The sequence below is a fragment of the Falco cherrug genome, chromosome 8 (assembly GCF_023634085.1).
Source record: "Falco cherrug isolate bFalChe1 chromosome 8, bFalChe1.pri, whole genome shotgun sequence".
Taxonomy (NCBI): Eukaryota; Metazoa; Chordata; class Aves; order Falconiformes; family Falconidae; genus Falco; species Falco cherrug.
This window is the reverse complement of record NC_073704.1, coordinates 30,318,304-30,340,183: the sequence shown is the minus strand read 5'-3', so window position 1 is coordinate 30,340,183 and position 21,880 is coordinate 30,318,304. Positions and strand designations below refer to the sequence as shown.

At 40.1% G+C, this 21,880-nt stretch overlaps 1 protein-coding gene across 1 annotated transcript in view; it reads left to right on the top strand.

The window, feature by feature from the left end:
• CLASP1 (cytoplasmic linker associated protein 1) overlaps positions 1 to 21,880 on the top strand; it is a 181,222-nt gene that overhangs the window by 107,316 nt on the left and 52,026 nt on the right. The window contains exons 20-23 of the mRNA XM_055717670.1: positions 2,584 to 2,691; positions 6,012 to 6,179; positions 12,010 to 12,117; positions 20,034 to 20,137. Coding sequence (XP_055573645.1) covers positions 2,584 to 2,691; positions 6,012 to 6,179; positions 12,010 to 12,117; positions 20,034 to 20,137 — 488 coding nt within the window. The remainder of the gene's footprint in view (positions 1 to 2,583; positions 2,692 to 6,011; positions 6,180 to 12,009; positions 12,118 to 20,033; positions 20,138 to 21,880) is intronic.

Genomic DNA, 21,880 nt, shown 5'->3' with positions numbered 1-21,880 from the left:
TGAGAAAACCAGTATCAGTGTTGGGACTGTGTTCCTCCAGTGCAAGAGCAGCTCTCTGTCTCACATCGTTCTCTGATGCCCATTAGGCCAAAATCAGTGTGCAGATCTCCCAGTCCAAAAGGAAGCAGAAATTTTGTTCCTGGGCATTCATTCAGAAACTGCTGAAGTTGGTAGGGGTCTGTCCACTGACTCTGAGGGGTTTCAAAATAGGGCTGAGGTCTGTGTTTCTAATCCTGCTGATAAATGTGTTAATTAAGTTTGACCATTTGGTTCAGTTCTCTTTCTTAAAGCCCCCAGAACTGGTATCAGAAGCTAATCTTGGTTTCTCCTAAGGTGAAAAAGTCACTTATACTGTCCGGCTGTTCTTCTTAGTCACCTGCTGATAAGGTGTGTGTGTGTGAGGAACTTCTAGATGCAGAAAGAACAGAAGATTTTGAGGATCTTGGGTGGCCTGGACATACAAGCACTAAACGTGTTTTCCAATAGTGTTTGTTACCGTAATGCTAGATTTCAGCTAGTTACCCCCCCGGGCTTTCTGCAGTGCCGAGGCCTTCTGTTGGCATTCTGCAAGGACACAATTCCATTACTCGTTCCTAAGACTGGTCAGGTTTAACTTCTTGTATCACTGTTTGGTGCTCCTGCTGCCACCAGTGATGCCCTCCTGATGTGAAAGACGGAAGGAAGCCGTGAGGCTTCTGACAAGAGCGTGAGGTCCTTCTGCCCCCCTCCCCACACACGCCTGCTCTGAAGCCTGCCGTGGGGCCTGAGGGACCTGCCTGGTAGCAAGTTGCAGAGTGAGTCTGCCCATCTTTGTTGCTGTGCAGGTGCCAAACCTGCGAGGGATGGGAGAGGGCCAGCAGGAGCTCTCAGCTGCCTTGGGCTGTGTGTCAGGCTGACCATTTGTAAGGGGCAGGTCATGTCCTAGAGCAGAGGGTACCGACAGCTGTGCTGGTGGGAGAAGACTTTGCAGCCAGTTTCATGACTGTTGGACCCATGTGGATGTGCTCCGAGCTTTTTAGTTAAGGCGGTTAAAAAATGGTTTGTTCCTGTTTTCCTGGTTTTATGCTAATGATTTCTTCTGTGTCTCGTCTACAAACAGTTGCCTGAATATAGATACAGGTATCTTGCCTACTGAGCTATTTTAAAACTAGATGCTGGTGGAGAGGTTTGAAGTACAGCTATCTTGTAGGCTTTCCCCTGCAAACAAGTCTAGGCTTTCTTCTCAGAGTTCAGCATCTTGTCGCTTTGTGTCTATCAGAAACTTGCAGACCATGTTGTGAATCTTTTGAGAGCTCAGGGAAGAGCAGAGCTCCCAATCCGTTCAGCCTGGGCTGCTTGCCATTGTCTTGTCCTGCATGTGTACCTTCTGTGGCTTCTTTTTTTTTTTTGGGGGGGTGTGTGGGGTGGGTGGGTAGGTGGGGGAATCAGAGTGTGAAGTGTATATTTCCCTGTTCATATTTCTTTATATGCTTATGGTGGAGACAAAGGGCAGGAGATTAATATCTATAACCAGTGGGTGCAGTTGTCTAGACTCTTCTCTTACCTGTTGTGGTTTTTTTCCTTTTATTATTGTGCCTGAAACTTGAAGTCATCCTCTGAATGCAGTGTAGCACTGGCACGAGTCCTGAGAAAGAGCTTCAAATTTGGCTGAGAACTGAGTTGTTGAGAAGTACTGATGGAGGCTTTCTTTGTGTTGCTCTTAATTATCATTTCTTTCCCATTAACTAGAGACAGATAATTGAAGCTTAGCACTGGAAAGAACATTCTGTAGGAAACAGTCCTGCCCCAGGAAGGGGATGAACTGATGACCCTGTAAGCTTTTCTAGCTCAGATTTCTGTGGCTTTTTCATGAGGAGAGGACAGAAAAAGGACCAAGAACACTTTGAGACTTTATACCCGTTCTCTGCTTAAATAAAGAGCAGACACGCAGAATCATTTTTCCACAACACTGACTGCATTAAAAGGGACTTTTCATTACAAGTAAAGTTACACTGATCCTGGGATAAATATGAGGGATCTGTAAACAGCAGGGAAAATTCAATGAGCCTGAACTAAAAGCATAGTCGGGCTGCATTGGCGGACTCTTGCAGGAGTGCATGCCAGCTTGCGCACATAGAGCAGGATATAAAGCACCAAACTGCTAATTGGAAATCCCAGTGATGGAATTTGTGGGGGCATCTGTCACACCTGTCTCTGAAAGGGTGATCGCCTTGTCAGCAAGTAATGATTTGATGCAGGAAGCAGCATTTAGGAGACTGAAATTTTTGTTGTTGATCCTTTGTAAAGAAGCTACTATAGAACAGAAACAAAGGCTACAGAGAGGTAATATTTTTTTAATTAAACTGGCTGATAGCATTATAGAAAGCAAAGTAGTTTTCGGACTCGTGGACCGTGACTGTTTCCACTCCCTTCCCTGTGTCTCAGCCAGTCTAGTAAAAGATGTTGCCTCCTTTTGTAAAACTCTTCTGTACCCTGGTTAATTGTGTGTATAGCAACCCTGCAAGCATAGAACAGCATGTTAGACACTGCTGCTGCTTTTGGAAGAAACCTATTGACAGTCTGATTGTCTTTGCATTCCTCCAGGTCGGATTCGTACAAGGAGACAGAGCTCTGGCAGTGCCACAAGCGTCACCTCAACACCTGCTGATACCCGAGGCCGCAGCCGGGCTAAAGTTGTTTCCCAGTCCCAGCGTAAGAAGTGTTTTATCTCTGGGGGAGCAGAACAAATAGTTATTAATGAGTTTCTCTTGACTTGTAGTAGCATCAGCTGAGGATTGGGCTCAGTTCTGCTAATAATGTTTGGACACGTAACAAAGTGAATCCCCCCCAGGCAGTGCCTGCTCTTCCTGACAAATAGGGCCCTGAATCTGAGTGCCTAGTTGCTGCCTTTTTTTTTTTTACCAATACTGCAGCAGATTTTCATGTTTCTGTGATGTACAGGACTAAACTTGCACTGAGTCCCACTGAGACACCCTCTGTGTCTGTAGCTGACTGCTGTCCTGGGTTCTTGCCCTGCCAAGCTTCTCCTGCTTGTGTGACTGTACTTCTGTATGTGTAACACGTGAGCTGTCTAAAGTTAATGGGATTTGGCATCAATTTTAAATAGGACATTACCTATTTTGTGTGGATACGGGGGAGATGGTTCTGCTCGCTGATTCTCATGACACATCTGTGCTCTCTGGCTTCCTGGCAAGGCATGGTTTTCCCTTAGGAGCCATATATACGGTGTTGCTGCATGTGTCATGTGTGTCTGAGGAGAGTTTTATCACTCAGATTTCAAAAAGGAACTAGGGGGAGGGAGAAAGCCACTCATGTTTGAAGGACCTTCAAGCTTGTGGGTAACAGGAGATGGGGTTTGTGGAAAGACCTGTTTGTTTTGAGGACTTGTCTTGCTTTGTACCCTGATTTAAAAGCCCTTCTCTGTTCATTCTCTCATTGCTTTGCTCTGTCATGCTGGAGGGATGGAGAAGCAGTTTATAGCATTGTGTTAGGCTGGGAAAGCTGAAGAAGCAAGTACTGTATTCAGGATGGGGCCAAATGGAAATCTTTATGTTAAGATCATGAAGGAATCTGGGCTTTAGTATGCTGATGTAAACTGATTTTAGGCTTTGGTATTGCTGATCTAAATTTATTTCTTCAATTTTGAACCTAAAACTGATCCAAAGCCAGAAATGACCTTTTTTCTTAAAACTTAGTTTGCTGAAAAATGGTCAGACGAGATGAGACAAGTCTCAGAAGTATTTAAAGAATAGTTGAATATCCAAAGTTTTCAAAGATTATGGGCTTAGGTTTTTTAATAGAGTGTCTTATGAAGCTTTAGGATGGTCACATCTGAACCTGCTGCCTTGGTCTGGTTTGCTGAATCCTATTTCCAGCTTAGCCCAACCAGATGTGATCTTTATCCTTAAGCCAAACGTTGCATGAAAGAACTTATGAACTCAAATATAATACAGTCACAGGACCAAATCCTCCACACCCACACAGTGGATAACTCTGTTGCAATTTTGCATACTGGGCTGAGGTGTAATTTAGAGCAGAACTTTGGGTCTCGGTGTGTTGGTTGATGTTTAGCTGAGAAGCTGATCAACCTTGTGAAATTGTTGGTCACGTCTGCACATTAACTCACTGCATTCTGCAGAGGCTTTAGGAGTGACATGTTTGTAAATAAATCTGTCTGTATTGTGTATAGCATAAACCGCATGCTGAACGCTGTATTGTCTTGCTGTCTTTTAATCCACTTTTTGCCTGTCCTTTGGTCTGCCCTCATAATCAAGGATCCAGATCAGCTAATCCTGCTGGTGGTAAGAAACGTTTTCCCTTTCTTGCTTTCTCATGTTATTTCCTTCACATTTTTTAACTGCTAAACTTTTAGCTTCCCTCACTTTCTCCTAACTATGAGACTTAAAAAGCATTTTCCTAGGGTCATAAATCCAAATGTGTATGGCAAGTGATTTTTGCTTTCTCATAGTACTGAAGCATGGTGAGCGTACACTCTGCATATTGAAGCTGGCTCATTGCTGCAGCTTAAACCCCAGGTGCTAAATTCTTCCAGTTAGTTCAGTACAGCCCCGCTGACATCAGTGAGATTGCAGCAGCATAACTGAGAGAAGCCTTTGCTTTTAGGCTGTAGGTGCTGTGTGTGACTGGCATCTGTCACGAGTATTCTCACTTGGGGCAGAGCAGGGCCAGCACCACATACAGTAGCAGAGTATATGATTTGATTGATTCAGAATGACTTTGACCAAGAAATTGGATAGGGCAAGAAAGTTAAAATAATGTATGTATTATGATATTGTCCATGAGATCAATAAAATTGCGTATCTTCTTAAGGCAGAAGAACAATCATTAACTCTTTCTACTTATAGTATCTGGAACTGAAATTTATGAGATGTGTAGATAATTTACAAGAAGAAACAAACATGGATATTGGTTCAGAATTTGAGCTTTCCCAGTATGTTCTTGCAGCCTTTTCAAATATACTTTCCTGGCTATTTTAGCAAACAGATTGAATGTCAGGAATGGTAATATCAGCAGGAAATTTTCAGTGACTTATATATCTGAAGAAGCAAAAAAGAGTCTTGAATCTATTACTCGTACAGTTCTTTATGATTACCTTTAAGCTAGCATTAACTTAATTTTTGAACAATTTACCAAATCAAGATCCGCAGGACAAAAAAAATTAAGAAGTTACTCAGTTCATAGAGTTAGTCAGCAAGGCTGTTTCAGATAGAATTACCTACTGCAGCTGGAAAGTAAATATGTAAATAAATCTCGGTTAGTAGACTGTCTTGCTGAGAAGAAATGTAAACCTGCCATGGGCTATTTAAACAGACAAGGAAAAATAGGCTAACTACTAGACTTGCTAAAATTTTTCTCCAGTAGAAAAATAACTAAATAGCTTAGATTTAACCAATCAGATCTAAGCCAGTCAGCATCTCTACAAATGTGGCAGGTCCCCTTGATTTACCCTTTGTCATGCTGATCTGCTGCTGTTGGGATGTTTGATGTAATTTTCCTTGGCTGCATTACTGCAGGAAAGCATTGCCACCACTGCAGCGTGGCATGAAGGTGCCCAAGCTACTTTGCAGCAGGTTACCTGTGCCAGAAGCCAGCATGCTGCAGCATAGCTCTGCACACAGGCTAATTTGTGTTGCCTCATGAGGAGGAGAAGCAGCCTGTGAATTCCATGCTGCTGCAGTAAGGCTGCTCCTGGCACCTCTGTAAGTTTGTATAAAGCCATATTATTCATACACTGCACTGTCTGCTTTGGTCTTGGATCCCAGCTGGGCAGTCTAGTTCATATAGGCAGAGTTGTTGATATCAGTGTTTGTTGTCCGTGGGCTTTCCTCAGTCTTCCTCAAAAACCCATGGGGAGCACTCCCGTTAGTTTTCTGAGTGATTTGAATCAAATCCTTAGACAGAGCTGATTGTCTTCCAGTTTTACTGTCAGATTATGTAAAATCTTGGGGGGGTTTTAATTGTTTCTTTCCTTATTTCTGGTTCTCTTCTAGCTGGTAGCCGGTCTAGTTCTCCGGGTAAGCTGTTAGGAAGTGCTTATGGTAGCCTGAGCAGTGGAACATCCAGAGTCCAGCCGGTGCCATCATCTTCAGAGAAGCGCAGCAAGATCCCTCGGAGCCAGGGATGCAGTCGAGAGACGAGTCCCAGCAGAATAGGACTAGGTAAGAATAGTCGCTGCAGTGACACCCTGACCAGCATGCTCGAAGGAGGGACTTTCCTGCTGACTAGGAAACTTTATGTGTTAGTGTTACTCTTCTGAGTTTTTTCAGCTGGTAAACTAATGTGATTGTGGTTTGTAGGAGTGTAACTCTAGTTTTCCAGGTTGTGAGCTATAGTTTCAAAGTAGGCCTGAAGATGTCATGAGATGTCTTCTGTTTGAAATTCAACTTGAGTGATGTTATTAGATCAGGCAGCAAAACCAGAATAATCATCACAGCAAAAATACCTCATTTGGCATCAACGGCTTAGTCCTAAAATGAGTTGAGCAGTCTTTACAGTCAGTTGGAATCAAAGGCAAAAAGCACCTCCTTTGGATTATTTTTAGAAATTTTGCAGCTTAAATGGTTTGCTTTGTTCATCTTAATACCTTGGAGCCACTTTCTTAGATGGCGTTTTAGACTTATGCTTTAATTATGCTACTTCCATATTCTTGTCTCAGTGACTGTTATGTAAATATTCTATAATAGTTTTTTTCAAATTTATCAGCAGACTCATGTTTTTTAAGTCAGGTGAGTAAGCATCGTTATATATGAACTTTTGTGTATCTGAATTGAGGTGAAAAGGCGTTCAGTGTGTTGTCTGAACAAGTAAATACTGTTTTCATTTTTTAAATGGATTTTTTTTCATAAGTTTGAAGCTTATATAGGGGAAAAACACTTTAATACTGTTACTAAATTATTTTATATCTCCAAAGAATTTACTAGTAGGCTGAAATTGAAATTATAGCCCTTCTGTTGTCAATTAAATTTTTAACTATTGCCTTAGCAATTGTATTTTACATTTAAGCTGCCTTTCTATTTAGAGTATGTTGTTAATAGGGAAGTATCTTATTCATTCTTCAAGTGTATTGAAATTAATTTAAAGCACCTGAGTGCATATACTGTTACAATTCATAAAAAATATTGCATGTTCATTGTGGTTATGTTTTCAAATTCAGTGTTTTTCTCATGTCGGATCTATTTTATGGCCTCAGTATGAATACATTGTGCTTTTCTGTTTGTTGCTTCTAAAATGTAAAGTGCCTCCCAACTATCGGAGGTAATTGTTCTGCTATCACTCTGCAGAACAACACTTTTTTAGAAAGAAACAAAGAATGATGGATAGTACCATCACAAATGCTTAAGCTGATCATCACATTATGTGGTTTGATTTGAAACAGTCTCAAGCATCTGAAAGGAAATTGCCATGTGTAAAATCCTCACTCTTGGGTTGCCTGCTTTCTGGTATATTATGTAAGCCTTGAATTCTTTTGAAAGTGAAATTTGTATCTCCTTGCTCTGATGTGCTCCCTGTGAACACAGTCAGTGGTTGTTCTTTGAGAGTGGGAGAGAGCTGTCAGATCTATTGGATGCATGGCTTCCACATGCCCTGCTGGGTTGGTGGCCACAGCCTGTTCTTTTGGGCCGTTATGGGAACGGGAGAGTCTGACACTTCTATTTATTGCCTTTACTACTCAGTTGCAGAAATTCTGTCTCTCTATTGGATCTTGAAAATTGTAATATTGCCTTGGATGGAGATAGCTTTTGAGCTGTCATCTTTATACCATTATTCCACTGTATTTATTACTTTATAATATATACATAGTAGCTAACAGTATTTTATGCTTTCTTATTGTGTTGCTTCAGTCCCTATGTTTCCTTGACATTTTTTCACTTGTTCATTTCATTAGACTCCCACTCACCTTGGTCCTAAATATGTTGATAGACTTTTCAGAATCTGACTCAAGAAGGTCCTTGAGCACATATTGCATCTACATTTGATGTCATATACTTGAGGCTTTCTGGGATTATGTATTTGATACACATGTGCTTATCCCATGGGCTGCAACAGCTCCTAAGCCTGTGGTCACATTGCAGCGCAGTGGATGTTGGACCATTGCGGAGATTGGGCTGTCAGAAATGGGTAGTTCCTGGATCCTGTTCATAACTCATCCATTGATGTGTAGTTTTTGCAGGGGTGACTGGGAGCTGCAGCTGGACCAGTGCTGTGTGCACAGGATTAAGCACACAAGTGCATGGGTCCCTGTGTGCAGTTGGCTTTATATGGGAGTCACCACTGGACTTTCTCAGGCCCTTCTGGGACAGTAACAAGCTAATAGAGCTCTGCATGTGGATACCTGTTAGCATCAGTACTTTGCTGCTAGCTTAGATCTCCATGATGGCTGCAGGTATCTGTGAAGTTAGTTCTTTCTGTATGCTGGAAACCTTGAAGTAGTATGATATTTTCCAAGAGGCAGCACAACAAAACACATTTGGCATGCTGAGGTCCTCTGGCCACCTATATGGCCCTGCTCAGTGATGCTTTTCAGCTTGCCTTTGCTGTCTGCTCAGTGGAGATTTAGTAGTGGTGATACCCTGTCAGGGAAGGAAGAGTACAGTCCACTTAATCTGGAGCTTTTCTTTGGGCCTCTTGGAGGAGATCTCAAAAAAGGTGATGTCCACTTTCCATGGACTGAAAGTTTATCCTCTTGGAGTTAATTCTGTTGGATGCTCAGCAGATTGGGTGGCACAGTGGGATCTGAAAGGAGTGAGAGATTTGAGGCTGTCATTCTCCAAAAAGTGGAGCAGGCACAGCTAACTAGCAATTTCATGCAGCAGCACTCTTTCTGTTGGCCTTTTGCTGTGTGCGCTTCTTGGAAAGCTGAAGGCAGTTCTTGACTTGCCTCTACTGGCTGTACCCCACTGCAGAGCTTTCCTTTGGCTGTTTTGCAGCATTTACAGGCTCTTTAAAATGCTTGTATTGATGTAAAGGAAGTGTCTGCTGGTGTTCAGTCTTTACTTAAGAATCGGTAAAAATCACACCCTAATGAAACACAGGTCTTTTTTCCAACTGGTAGTTTGGTAAATAGGAGGCACTACTGAGTTCTGCTGGTGGTGTTTGTATCTGTTGGGTTCCACTGGTTTAAGACAGCCTATTAGTATGTTTTAATAATGGCGTGAACTGTATCCAGCTGCTCTGACTTTCCAGATGAATTTGGTGAAACTGAGATGTACCTAGAAAGTTGGGATTTTACTGAAAGCGACCCACCCTTGTCCTGTGCTAAGCTCTCAGTCCAGAGCTGGCTGTGGGCACACTGTCTGCTTTCATCCTATTTACTCCTTTTAATCAGTTTTGCTACTCATTTACTTAATTTCTGTTCAACTCTTGGGGGCTGGGAATTCTGAAATTGAGACTCATGTCTGTCCTCTCTGCCTTTGCTGCCTGCACTGCGAAGACAGGCTGTAACAGTATGAGAGAGTTCTCTAAATGACAACACTGCTGGCTCTCGCTGTTGGCAGTGTCCAAAGAAAATACTCTGAGCAGCGGATACCCAATGCTCCTTACACAACACAGCAGTAAAAATGTAAGGCAGGTGCCTGGGAGTCCACAACAGACTGATCATTCAGTTCTTTTTAATCCATTCTTTTTTTTCCTTGCTTTTGTATTTGTACCCAGTAACATGTAAATCTTCGTTTGACCATTACTCATGAAGTACGCAGTGTTTGGTTTTGGGTGCTGTGTTTGTGGAGTCAGTATTGTGCTTCATCTGTGGCATCGCCCTGCTAGTCTGTTCTCATGCAGTTAAAGTGCATTTTCTTCATATTTCATGTTGCTGCTGTTAGCTGTTATGGAAGGAGAGTGTACTGTGTGCATCCATTAATTTTTTTAGTCATTCACATCTCTCCCTCTCTAAAGAGCCTTTGCTGGTTTTAATAGGGTTGTGTTATAGAAAAGACTGACAGATCTTCTCTACTTAAGAGAAATGACTGCTTGTGCAAGCCTGATGTGAGACTGCCATTATTTACATATAAGCATGAGACCCAAGAATGAGGTTTGCTTCTAGAGAGTCCTCAATTTCGAGCAAGTATTTGTGTGGAAGATTTTAGAGTGTTACTTTCACCTGTCAGTTTTTTTCTTTGTACGTCTGAGATAGGATTATTGTACTCATGGACCATAATTTCATCCAGTTCATGTAATTTAGTCTGTCTTACTTAAGACAATACTAACTCCCTCAGAAGTTTTAGACATTATGGTGATCTAATCAACTTGGTCAATATGTCATCTTGCATTGTCTGACATCAAAGGTCAACAGTCAGAACCATTAATTCATCTGAGAGATATGAGCTGGGTTTTGCAAAACTGGGAGGGATTTGACAAACCAAGAATTGGGCAATAGTCTGTATTTGAATTTTAAAGCCTAAATGTGAAGGTTTCTATTTTGTTCTGTACTGTTTTGCTTGAAAGGGTACTAATATACCCAGTGTATATGAGCCCACAAAAGCGCAGTAGGGGAAGTTCATTAGCTCGAGTCTAGGCATTTAAGTTCTGTGTACAAACCAATAGAAATTTATAAGAATACGTATATTTTGAAGTGTGCAAATGGCACTGTTTTTATAAATACAAGGTTACTGTTAAAGTATTAGCATAAAGCAGGTTCATGTTATGCGTGTGCCTCTGCTACGTTGTCATCAAAGCTGGTAGGTTACATTTTAGTCTACGCATGAGAAAATTCCTTAAAGGCTTTTCTTTAACAGTCAAAATACGCTACTGCCTTTTCAAAACAGCAAAGGAAATCCCCCTTTGGTTATTAAATCCTTCAAGGTAAACTCATGATAATTAACTGCTATTGCTTTAGTTAAGAACACATATCCCCTCTACCGGGCATAAAGCTTATTAAATAACTTTCTGCAAATGTCTTTCATCAAAATGGCACAGAATTTTCAGAGAAATAACCTGGTTCTAAATACCTACAATTTTTTTATAAAATCCTAAAAATCAATTCCTTGATGTTAAGCAATCTTCTAAGGGCCTAGCTCTGTCTTTCCTACTTGGACAGAACTTCAGCTAAAGTCAGGTTGCTTTTTACCATGAAAGCAGCTTAATCTTCTGTCTTCTGCTTTGTATTTGGCCAAATGAAGAATGTGCATATGATGCATTCCTGTGATGCAGCTGATAGGCAGGAGCCTTATTAGGTTGTGGGAAGTTGAACACTTGATAGCTGCCAGACTAAAGATAAGTCCTGTTGATGTAAGATTTTGTTGAAGAATATAGTTTAAAGCTTCCCTTAAGTGCATATAAGTTTCAGCCTGTGTGCATATAAAACCATAAATACAAGGTTTTAGAAATGTTTGAGGAGCAGAAATGAGATAACTTCTGTTAAAGATCTGAAGCTGCTTCTGTCTTAAAATTCAAACCACTGTTTAACCTGTCTTTCAGGTATTCAGGTTCTAAATGCTTTTTCCCAGTATCTTCCATTGGAGAAAAATATCTCTACAAGTCTGTACAATACACCTTTTTTTCCTTAGGATATTTGTTCATGGCAGAACTAGCCTTATGAAAGGCAAATTGATGTAAAAATAGTATATTGGTATTATGAGTACTTTAAAATTTTTTGACCTGCTGTTTTGTTCCCAAAGGGTGTTTATCTTAACGATTAAGGAAAATATATTCCAGAAGGGTTTCTTTCAGCCTCATCTGTTTTGCATGTTTTATAACAGTAGAGCTCCCCTAAATGATTGAAGATTCCTGCTCTACCTGAATAACAGAACTTGGATTGCTTAAGGAAAAAAAAAAAGACTGTCAACCAGACATTTAATGCTGCTGAAATTTCACATCACAAACGCAGTTCAGCATGTAAGGTAGTTGGTTTGTAAAGAGCCTGAGCAGGCTGCTGCAAATTATAATTACTAATGTAATAATTACCGTAACTAACAGAAATGTAACTTGACTTTGAGCTTTCTGTCCTCATTAAACTTGTTCACCTTCTCTGAAACTCTCCATGCTGCATGCTAGCACGGAGCAGTCGTATCCCCCGACCCAGCATGAGTCAGGGGTGCAGTCGTGATACCAGCCGTGAGAGCAGTCGAGATACAAGCCCTGCTCGGGGCTTTCCTCCACTTGGTGAGTACATGTAGGCATTGGAGCTTTAAGGGTCAATATTTTTTTTTCCTTTTCCCCTTGTTGTGATTGCCCTTTCAAGACACTGCCAGGTGGAATGAGCTGTTTCCTGTCCTCTGTTGGATTCCTGACACACTCCCCATTTCCAACCCTGTTTCCCTTCTGTTTTCTTCTGCATGCTTCAATTCTGGTTCTCAGCATTTCACTGTTAGAGGAAAATAGTTTAGTTAAAACTCTTGTAATTTGTAGTTTTGTTAAATCAGCTTGTATGGGGCTGCTGTGCTTCAGTTTACAGCACTGATGGAAATCTGTGGGAGAGCAAGCCTCCGTTTTCTAGGTCACAGTGAAGTAGTCAGTAGCATCGTAGCTTGTGGTTGAGTGACTAACTATTCATTGTCTGATTTTCTTACAGCCAGGTACTGTAACAGTATATAATTTCTATACTAAATCCTCCAATACTTAGCTCTTTTTTAGAGTTTTTACATGACAGCGTCAATCATCAACTAACAAGTTGCACATGCCATTTTGTAGGAAAAAATTTCAAGCAACCTAAAATCGTGGAAAGGCTGAGGCTTTAAAGGAGCATCATTAATGTGCAGCTTAAGTGTACAGTACAAATAGAAAATCTCATTACGCTTACCACATGCAGAAGATTTTCTGCACAATGCTGCAAATAGCAGGATACTTAATGTTTCTGATCAAATACCATATCATATGTTCAACCCAAATACATTACTTGTTGTATGAAAGACTTGTCATCTCGGACATGAAATATAGGTACTCTCCAGGCCCTCTTTGTAGTAATTTCATAGCTGTGCATGTGGTATTAAAAGTGAGAAAAAAGCTCTTACAGATTTCATCAAGGCTGAAGAATGGTATTACAGGATCTATTTTGCACATCGTGACGAAATACAGGTATATGATTGTGTAAGTGGAACATAGCATTTTGGGCTTAATACTACAACTTTAATCCAATATTGAGAAAAGGTTATGAAAAATAAAAACAAATGGGCAAAATTTCCTGTTTGCTTTTCATACTTGATTAATATACTGTACTTTAATCTTTTAAATTTAATAAATGTTGTCATTATTGATTTGGCTATCAGTGCAGAGGCTGGTTGTCTTTATATGAAATCTTTGGCAAAAATCCCATTGATTTCGATGATGCAGAGTGGAATCTTCAAGTTAATATTAGAGAGGTTTGGGGGTTCAAAACTTCATTATTTTGAGCTATAAAATAATTTTTTTGCATTATCTGTAGTATCTCAATTTTTTGTGAAAAATGGGAGGAGTTCAGCTTAGCATTCAGAACTTGGTTCATAGCTCTTTAAGATAAATACACGAACTTCATATTGATTAAGTGAAGCTGATTTGATACCAGCAGAGCCATAAAGGGAATGCAGATACACAACTGTAGCTTGTTTTTATAGTTACCTGCCTAGCTTCAGTTTTCAATGAAGCTTTTTTTTCTCCAGCCAAAGTATATAAGCAGGCTGGATTTCAGGGTTAACTTGTCAGTGTTCTCTGTCACTGTGCTGTGTTTTGTTTATTTTATTGAAAATACTTTAATTGAAATACTGACTTGAGCCCTTGTTGTGAGAAATTAACACAGTGTACCAGAGTCAGAGTTAGTGTGACTTTTATACACCACCACCACTACTGAGTCTGACTCGTACACTGACTATAAAATCTGTTACAGATGCGTATTACACTGTTTGTAACAAACTTTCTTGTGGGGAGAGGATCATTTCATTTTAGCTCATGACATATAATTACCTGAAGATTAATGCATTTCTAGAAATACATTGTTATTAAGTCATTAAGGTAATGTGGGGAGGAAGTATCAATGTAATAGTAACCCAGTATAGTTGTTAACCTGTTGTCTTTTTTTCTTGTATTTTCATTGAAATGCTTTAAGCTCAAACATGTTCATGAACTTGCTAATTATGTAGTGTGTAATTCATCTGAAAGAAATTCATATATGTCAGTTTAAGCCAATACAATATGATTCTGTTACAGTATTTCTAGAATCCAGTTAATCTAACATTAATGCTAAGATAATATAATCCTACTGTGCATGGTCCATTTTTGCTCATAAAGACTTACTTGTATATTAGTGAATTATAATTAAGCTAGCTGTATGTAAATGACAGGATTCTTGCATTTAATGGTATTACGGTCCATGTCAACACTGACATCCTGACCTTGCAAATAGCTCTGCTTTCTTTCAGGGCTGCTGTGCAGGTATGCATGTCTGTGCACCAAACATCTTGCTTTCTAAGTTAGGAAACACCAGTGAAGAGTCACTCTATGCTCAGCCTCCTTGCAGAGATGTGATTTTTGTTTGTTTGGGTTTTTTTGTTTTGTTATTCCTCTCTCTTCATGGGCCTTGAATCTTGCAGTGATGTCCACAGGGGCACAGCGGATGGCTTGGGAGAAAGCAATTGTGAGCTCAGAATCTTAATTGTGAGGTTCAGTCCATAATCCTGCACTGACCTTGCAAATCTTTCATGAGTTAACTTGTGGTGTCAGTGGAATTGTTCTCTAGAATAAATGCATGTGTTCTCCATAGTTAGACCACTTTGCATATTCTGTAAAACTTTTAATCAAGCTCTCACGGCTGGGAAATTACTCAAATGTAATTTTTTCTCACTTTGTTCATTTCTGTTTTATAAGAGTATTTGTGTTTATGAATATTTTGTCTTAAATGGAAGACTTACAGTTTTTCTACTGCATGCATATATGCATAATTGGCAAAGCGTATTTGTATTAGGAGGTGATTCTGCTTTAGTTTTTCAGTTTCTTGACAGTATTAATAATGACGTTAAAGCAACAAGGCCTTCAGTGAGTCTCTGGTGATGAACTGCTCAAAGGATTAATTGGTTTCTTTCTTGGGACAGTTGCTTTGAACTAGGTGAGCGTGTCATTGCTAGACACTGGGAAAACCTCTTTAGAAAAACTAAATTTTTGTAATTTGGAAATGACTCAACCAGCTTTCTATTTGCTTTCATAAAGAACTCACCTTTTTATGCTGAATCCAAGAACTGAAAACCTATCCAAAGGCATTTTGTGATTGATGTGCTGCTGACAACTGGGAATTGAAGTGGGAGCTATATTTGGCTTCAGGTCTTCTGCTACTGTGCGTGCTCCGTTGCTATTAACAATTTGTATACATGTGGTGTAATTCCAGATAGGGGTATGATGTGCATATTCGGATTATCTGTACATGTACATAGATTCAAGAAAACGTGTATGCAAAATTTGTTAAAAGCAACAGACTTTTGGTAGTAGCAACAGCTATGATATGTGTGTACGTGTGTTTACTTGGAAAAGAAACCCAACCTGGGGACCTACATGCAGTGGTTGGCTGACCTCCCTGTATGACTCTTTCTGCTTACGTCATTACTCATTCTCTTTGTTAATGTTGGGTGTTTTTTTATGCATAGGCTAGAATGTTGTGGAAAAATACTTGCAAGCACAATTCCTATCCATTCATCATGGCTTCACTTCGGGGTTTAGATCAGACACATCTAAATCCTGCTCTGTAGTTCTGTGCTCCACGTTCTCATGATGGCTGTCTTCCAGATCTGTGGGTCTGGAACGTGACTGATGTGCACTGGGGTGTGTTTGGTTTTATTTTTATTTTTTTTTCTGAACTGCACTGGATTTGGGACTGTTACAAATGAGTTTTGTCACGCATCGTGTTTACGGACATGGGGGAAAGCGGGGAAAGCTACAGATGGACATGTCACTGTGGGGCTTGCACTGTATCCGTGTGCATTCATATACAGCATCATTTCCCTGTCACTATGAAACACCTTTACTGGTAGCAGTCACATGCATCCCCTTTGGATTGTGGCATTTTCTGTCTCGGGTTAAATGTGTGTTAATCCTGTGGGTGTTGCCATTCCTTCTACTTGCAGCTTCTCGACGTCATTCCAGGTCCACTAGTGCTCTCTCCACTGCTGATTCTGTTGGGCAGTCAGGTGAACAAGCGCTAACTGCATGAATCCGCTTCTTATACGTGGTCTTGTTTTACGCCATCTTAACATTTGCCATCACGTGCATCAGTCAGCACTTGGCATGTGCTTCTCACCGCTGTGGGGCTTTCTGTTCTGTTTTTGTTCAACGTGGATTTTTGTTTTGAATTTCATTTATTGGATGTTTTTTAATTTTACGTGTTTTTAGGAACGTTGTGAACAGTGTTTAAACAAAGGGTGATCCAGGGCTTTCTCAGTTCTCCAGTAAATTGGATCAGTTGTGCAGCATGGGCTAAATCCTGATGGATGCAGATCACTTGCAACTTCTGTTTATATTTCCTCTTTAGCTGTGGTAGCAGTTCCCAGTGCCTAGGACCGGATCCCAGTCAGTGGGTTTCATCCCATTTATTACTAAATATTCTGGACTCCTCCTGTCTCTGTTAATAAAAGTTCTTTGTGGGATCCCTTCCAAAATAGACAAGATCAGCAAGGATAAAGCACCTGATGAGCTTTCAAAATGGAAAATAACATATTTGGAGCATAACACATGCTGATGCATCCTCCATATAATTCTGAAGGCCTTGTCCAAAGTACATGGAAGTTGTTGAAAGAATGATTCTCTTAATTTCACTGGGCTTTGCATCAGGAGACTAGTGGTTACATATAATGAAAAAAATCCACAGGTTCCAGTTGCTTCTTCGATTCTCAGTTGTGGAGAACCTGTAACTCCCTCTGAAATCAGGATATTTCACTGGGAGTCTTAAAAGTAAATGAGTGAGGGCTGCTAGCTTTGGGACAACAGAGACTTAGTTGTGGGGACAAAGATGATGTAGAAGATGAGCGCCTCAGTGTTTTCTTGGAGGCTAAAGTTGTGTGAGGAATTAGTGATACTGAAAGTTATTTAATATAACCCCTCTCAGGTAGGGAGTGAAAAATAGTGTGTTTCTCATAAACATAAATTTCTAGTTAAACAGTTGTCACTTAACTAAAACGCTCAAATAGTTTCCTGTGTCAGGTTACTCAGCAGAAACAATGCAAGCTGATTTGACTGGCATTTTTCAAAGTAAAAGTTTGAATCTGTATAAACAAAAATTGTTGAAAAGATGTAAAACACCTTGATTGTAAGGTGGATTTAGTCTTTGTTTGCATTCAGCTGCCTGTGATAGTCACTTCACGTTTGGCTCGTGTGGTTTGGTACAAAGCATGTCCGAATCGTATACAGTTACACTGAGTCCTAAAGAAGGCCAAAATCTCCCTAAAAATGACAAAAATCAGGCCAAAAATGGTGATTGCAAATTTTCACTGAGTTTGTGACAAGTAAAACTAATCTAGCCAGGGAGACATGGGAATAAGGCCAGAGCATACTCTGTTTATTTCTTGCCCAGTAACATTGGGCTTGCCTGTACTGGTTATTCCTAGAGCCAAATCCCAGTCCCATGTCAGAGACATGCTGAGGTCTCCCCTGAGGTCTCGCTCCTGTACTCGGGTATGGCAACAGTGTAATGGGGAGAAGCCCGGAGTGACTTGGGTGTTACGAATTTAAAGATCACTGAATGAAATACTTAAGAAAATTCCTGATAGCCTTGGAGGCAGATAAAAGCCAGCATGCCACAGTGTACTTAGTTTAAAAAAAAAAAAGCTCAATTTTGTTTCTTAATGCTGGGTATTTAAACTGGTCTACAACTGAATTACTTTGTCATTCTGTTCTTCATTTTTTTAAAAAACCCAACAACTATCTTCCCTTTTCTAATGTAATACTAAATTTACGTGAAAATGAATGACAGTGGTATTTTTTTGATGCTATGATATCTCAAAAGTTAAAGCCAAATTCTGATCTCAGTAACACTTGAGTAATACATTGAGTTGGGTTTAAATATAAAAGTCTAGAACTTGCCTCAACATTTGCAGCCTTTGTACTGTACCAGATAACATTTGCACTTAGAAAAATACTTGTTTTCTGTACATCTTTGTGGTGTATATCTCTGTAGTAGTGACTTCAGTTTCAATCAGACCTAATGTATTCTCATTTTCCGTGCTTCTATTAAGAATGTACAGATCTTTCCATTTTAGGGATGAAGTACTGTTTCACCTAAATATTTGAAATTATTCTTCAACCCAAATGCATTAAAAAAGGGGATAGTAATAACACATACAATTTTTATTTTTCTGTGAAATGTCATGATTTGATTACTTTTTGGCAGTAGTTCTAAGAAGTTTGTTTATTTTTTTTTTCCCTTGTAATGTGTTTTGTAGAAAACGTGCTTTTGTTGTAAATCAGAAATGTCTTGTCTGGGTACATAACTCTGAGAAACAGTAAACTTTGATAGGTAACACTTCTATTTGAAATAAATACAGGGGTTTTTTAGTCTCAAAATACTTCAGATTTTAAAAAACCTTCCCTATTTCCCCTCAGTAGGCTGATCTCCAACATGCTCAGGTAAAGCTTTGGAATTAGTACAGTAGACGGGCAAATTTCAGTCTCTGATTTAAGTTATGCATGTCAGTGTGAGTTAACTCCTTAAAAGGTATTTCAGTGCATTAGTTTTTTTAAAGAAAAAAGCAATGAAGTTTTATGGTAAGTGCAGTGTTTTTCACAAAAAACACAGTAAGCTGCTGAACATCATGTTTGACCTCAGTTTTGTGGAAATCCACAATATAGTTACGTGTTTAAATAAATAGTATATTTCCTTTGTTAAATTAAATATAGATTAAGTAACACAATACTTGTTTGACTTGATCCCTCTCTCTTGCTGCTTGTTGAGTGCCTCCAAGGTAGATCAGCTGAAGGTCTGTTAAATGGGTTCCTGCAGCTTGATTCGTGCACCACCAAATTTGTTGCCAAAGCTCCTACTGGTGCGTGTGGGCACAGGGAAAAGAGGTGTAAGGTGTGTCCTAGGAGGGATATTCCCAGTCTTTATTGAGCAAATGCAATCCCACACAGAAACAAAAACTTGGAATGCCAAAACCAGTATCTTTCTGCTTGTAGACCAGAGCCAGGATCCCAGTAATACGGTATCTGATCTACCCATATCTAGAAGGACTATGCTGCCAGAGCCTGGCCTGTGGTGCTCAAGTCACTGATTCTGTCATATCCCTGCTAACACGCCATTCTGAATTTGGCCTTTGCCCAGAGAAACTAATTTCAGTAGCTTTTCTGGTAGACTGAGCAAGTAATAAAATAAACTAAGTAGTATTAGGAGTCTTAAATGGTATTTTAAACTTAATCCTGCTGCTTTGGATACCATTGAGAACTTTGTCCCTTTGAATTTGATGGCAGAGATGATATTGTTTGATCAAAAAAATGTATTTTGATATATCTTGGAGCTTTCAAGTGACAAACTGTTTCTCAAGAACAGTAATAAAAAATTGGAGTCACTTCACAAGCAAACAATAAACCTTATTTTTATACTGTGGGTGTAGGGGGATATTCTAATGGTTAATCAAGCCTTGAGGCAAAAATAGGCTAATCTAGTCTTGCATCCTTGCCTGAGAAGAAGCTGCAGGATGGATGAGTGCTCGGGTATTAACATGTTCTGACACTGGGCACGGTTTTGTCTCTGAAGTTAATGAGAAGCTTTCTCTTTATTTCTGAGAGTGCCAGATTGGGACTGGCCTGTCTGCCTCTGACACTAAAATAAAACTTTGAAGCAGCAACTGTCTAAAAAGAAACACAAAGTAGATACCCTGCTTCCCAGCTTAAAAATAATTAAAAAAAAGAAGTTGCCCTGAGGATCCAAAATTGTCTCTGGGGCCCAATAAATGATAGTTTATTTCTTACTCTAATGGCAAACTCTCTAGATCTGTGGATGAAAGAGTGTTTAATGGAAAAGCACTGTGAGTTCCCAGAGCCTGTGGGGAGAGCTGCTTAGGCACCTGATTAGGATTCAAAGTGAATGTGAATTCATTTAACAATCCCTTTCAATGTTGTCTTTTGTGCAGACCGGTTTGGACTCGGACAGCCAGGCAGGATGCCTGCTTCTGTGAATGCCATGCGAGTCCTGAGCACAAGCACAGATCTGGAGGCTGCTGTGGCCGATGCACTGGTAAGAGGAAAAATGCAAAATGCTTCCGACACCGGAAAGTGGCTTAAAGTTACCTGTACGTACATTCTCCTCTTTCTAAATAGCTTTGTTCTGATTGTGTCAGTGTCTGATGCTGTAGAGTTAGTTACCTTTTGCTGTGTTGTCTTTGGGTATATTGGCAGCAATATTTGTTTCCTTATTCTGTGTTAGTTCCCCACAGTTGTTATCAAATAGACCGCTGTGGCTCGGTGCTAGAGCTGCAGGATGGGTTGAATCAGCCGTTTGTCTTTCATGGGCTGTCAGAGGATGCATATGGCACTGGGGGTGTGCTCAGCACCCATGGGGTCAGGGATATCCATCAATCCCGTTACCTGCATGAAGACTTTGCAGAAAAACAGTGTGTTCTCTGTTAGTGTTGACTTCTGACCAGCTTGCAACAAGAACTGAGAATTTCACAAGCTGCTGTCCTGTGTTATTTCACCTGGCTAAAAACTCGGATCAGTTTATAACCTGGCTTGCGGTAATCAGTACCATCCCATGCATTTCAGTCAGAGTGTATTTGTCTGTTAGTACTTTCAAATATTTCGTGCATTTCCAAGTATTGTAATTAAAAAAAAAAATAAAATTGTACTGTACTATAATGTATATCTTGGCTAGAGCCCAGAAAGTGTTTTCTGGTCTTCAGAAGACAAGTGTTAAAATAAGCCTTTGGATTTACCTTGAATATTTGGGGGAGAGAGGATATGTAGAGGCAGAAGCAGTTACTGTACAGCATTACCTGGGTACCAGTATACCATGGGTCTTCTCCAGCTCTAGACCTGACCTGAGGGGAGAATTTCCTGATGCATCTCAAGACAGTCATCTCAGAGCACTCTTTATGGAGAATGAACCATGTCCCCAGAGTTTGTGATGGTTGTCCTTTCTCCGTTTACTAGTTCACTTTCGCTGAGTATGGCTAACATTTTCCTTTTTATTTTTGATGATCACCCAGCTCATGTCACCTCCATTTCTAGATGATTATTAGAGTATTCCTAGAGAAATGTCAATTTTTACAAAAATCTACTTTCTGTTTTTTTTTAAAAAAAACATATTAATTGTGAATAATAGAAGGTAGGACAGCATAGGACGGTATACAATAGACAGCACTGTTACATTTGGTGGGCTGAATCCTCAATGGGCGTTTTCATTACCAAATACAGCAGCTTGTCAGCCAATTTCTGTTCTCAGCACCTCAAATTTGCCACCAGAGCAGTTCAGGGCATAATTATAGGTGATGGTTTGCCTCTGTAAAGGAAATCGGGCTGTATCCCTGGATGTGAGCAGTTGCTGAACACAGGTTTCTTGAGGCGGGGAGAGCGTTAAGTGTTCCAGTTCACTGCCGATCACTGAGATCTCTTTAGGTGTGACTTAATCTTCAGCTAGACTTACAGAGTTCCTTTTTAAATCTTCCGCTGTTTTACACTAAATAACATTATACTGGAATGTTAAAATCTGAAAGGGTTGAACACTTAAGAGGGAAGTCCTTAAGTTTAGCTGGAAAGCAAGCAGTGCTGCTACCTTGATTGATCAATCTGAATTTGTATGACTTTAGGGATACAATGTGATCTTGTTGTCCCCTTCTTTCCCACCACCCCAGTTTTCTCTTTCTTGGTTGTCTTCTCACAAGAAGCAATTTACAAACTGTGTTCAGGCTCCTTTTGAGAGAGTAATGCAATGCCAGCTTTTATCCAGCAGCCTTGTTTTCAGCAGAGTATTCTTTTTCCC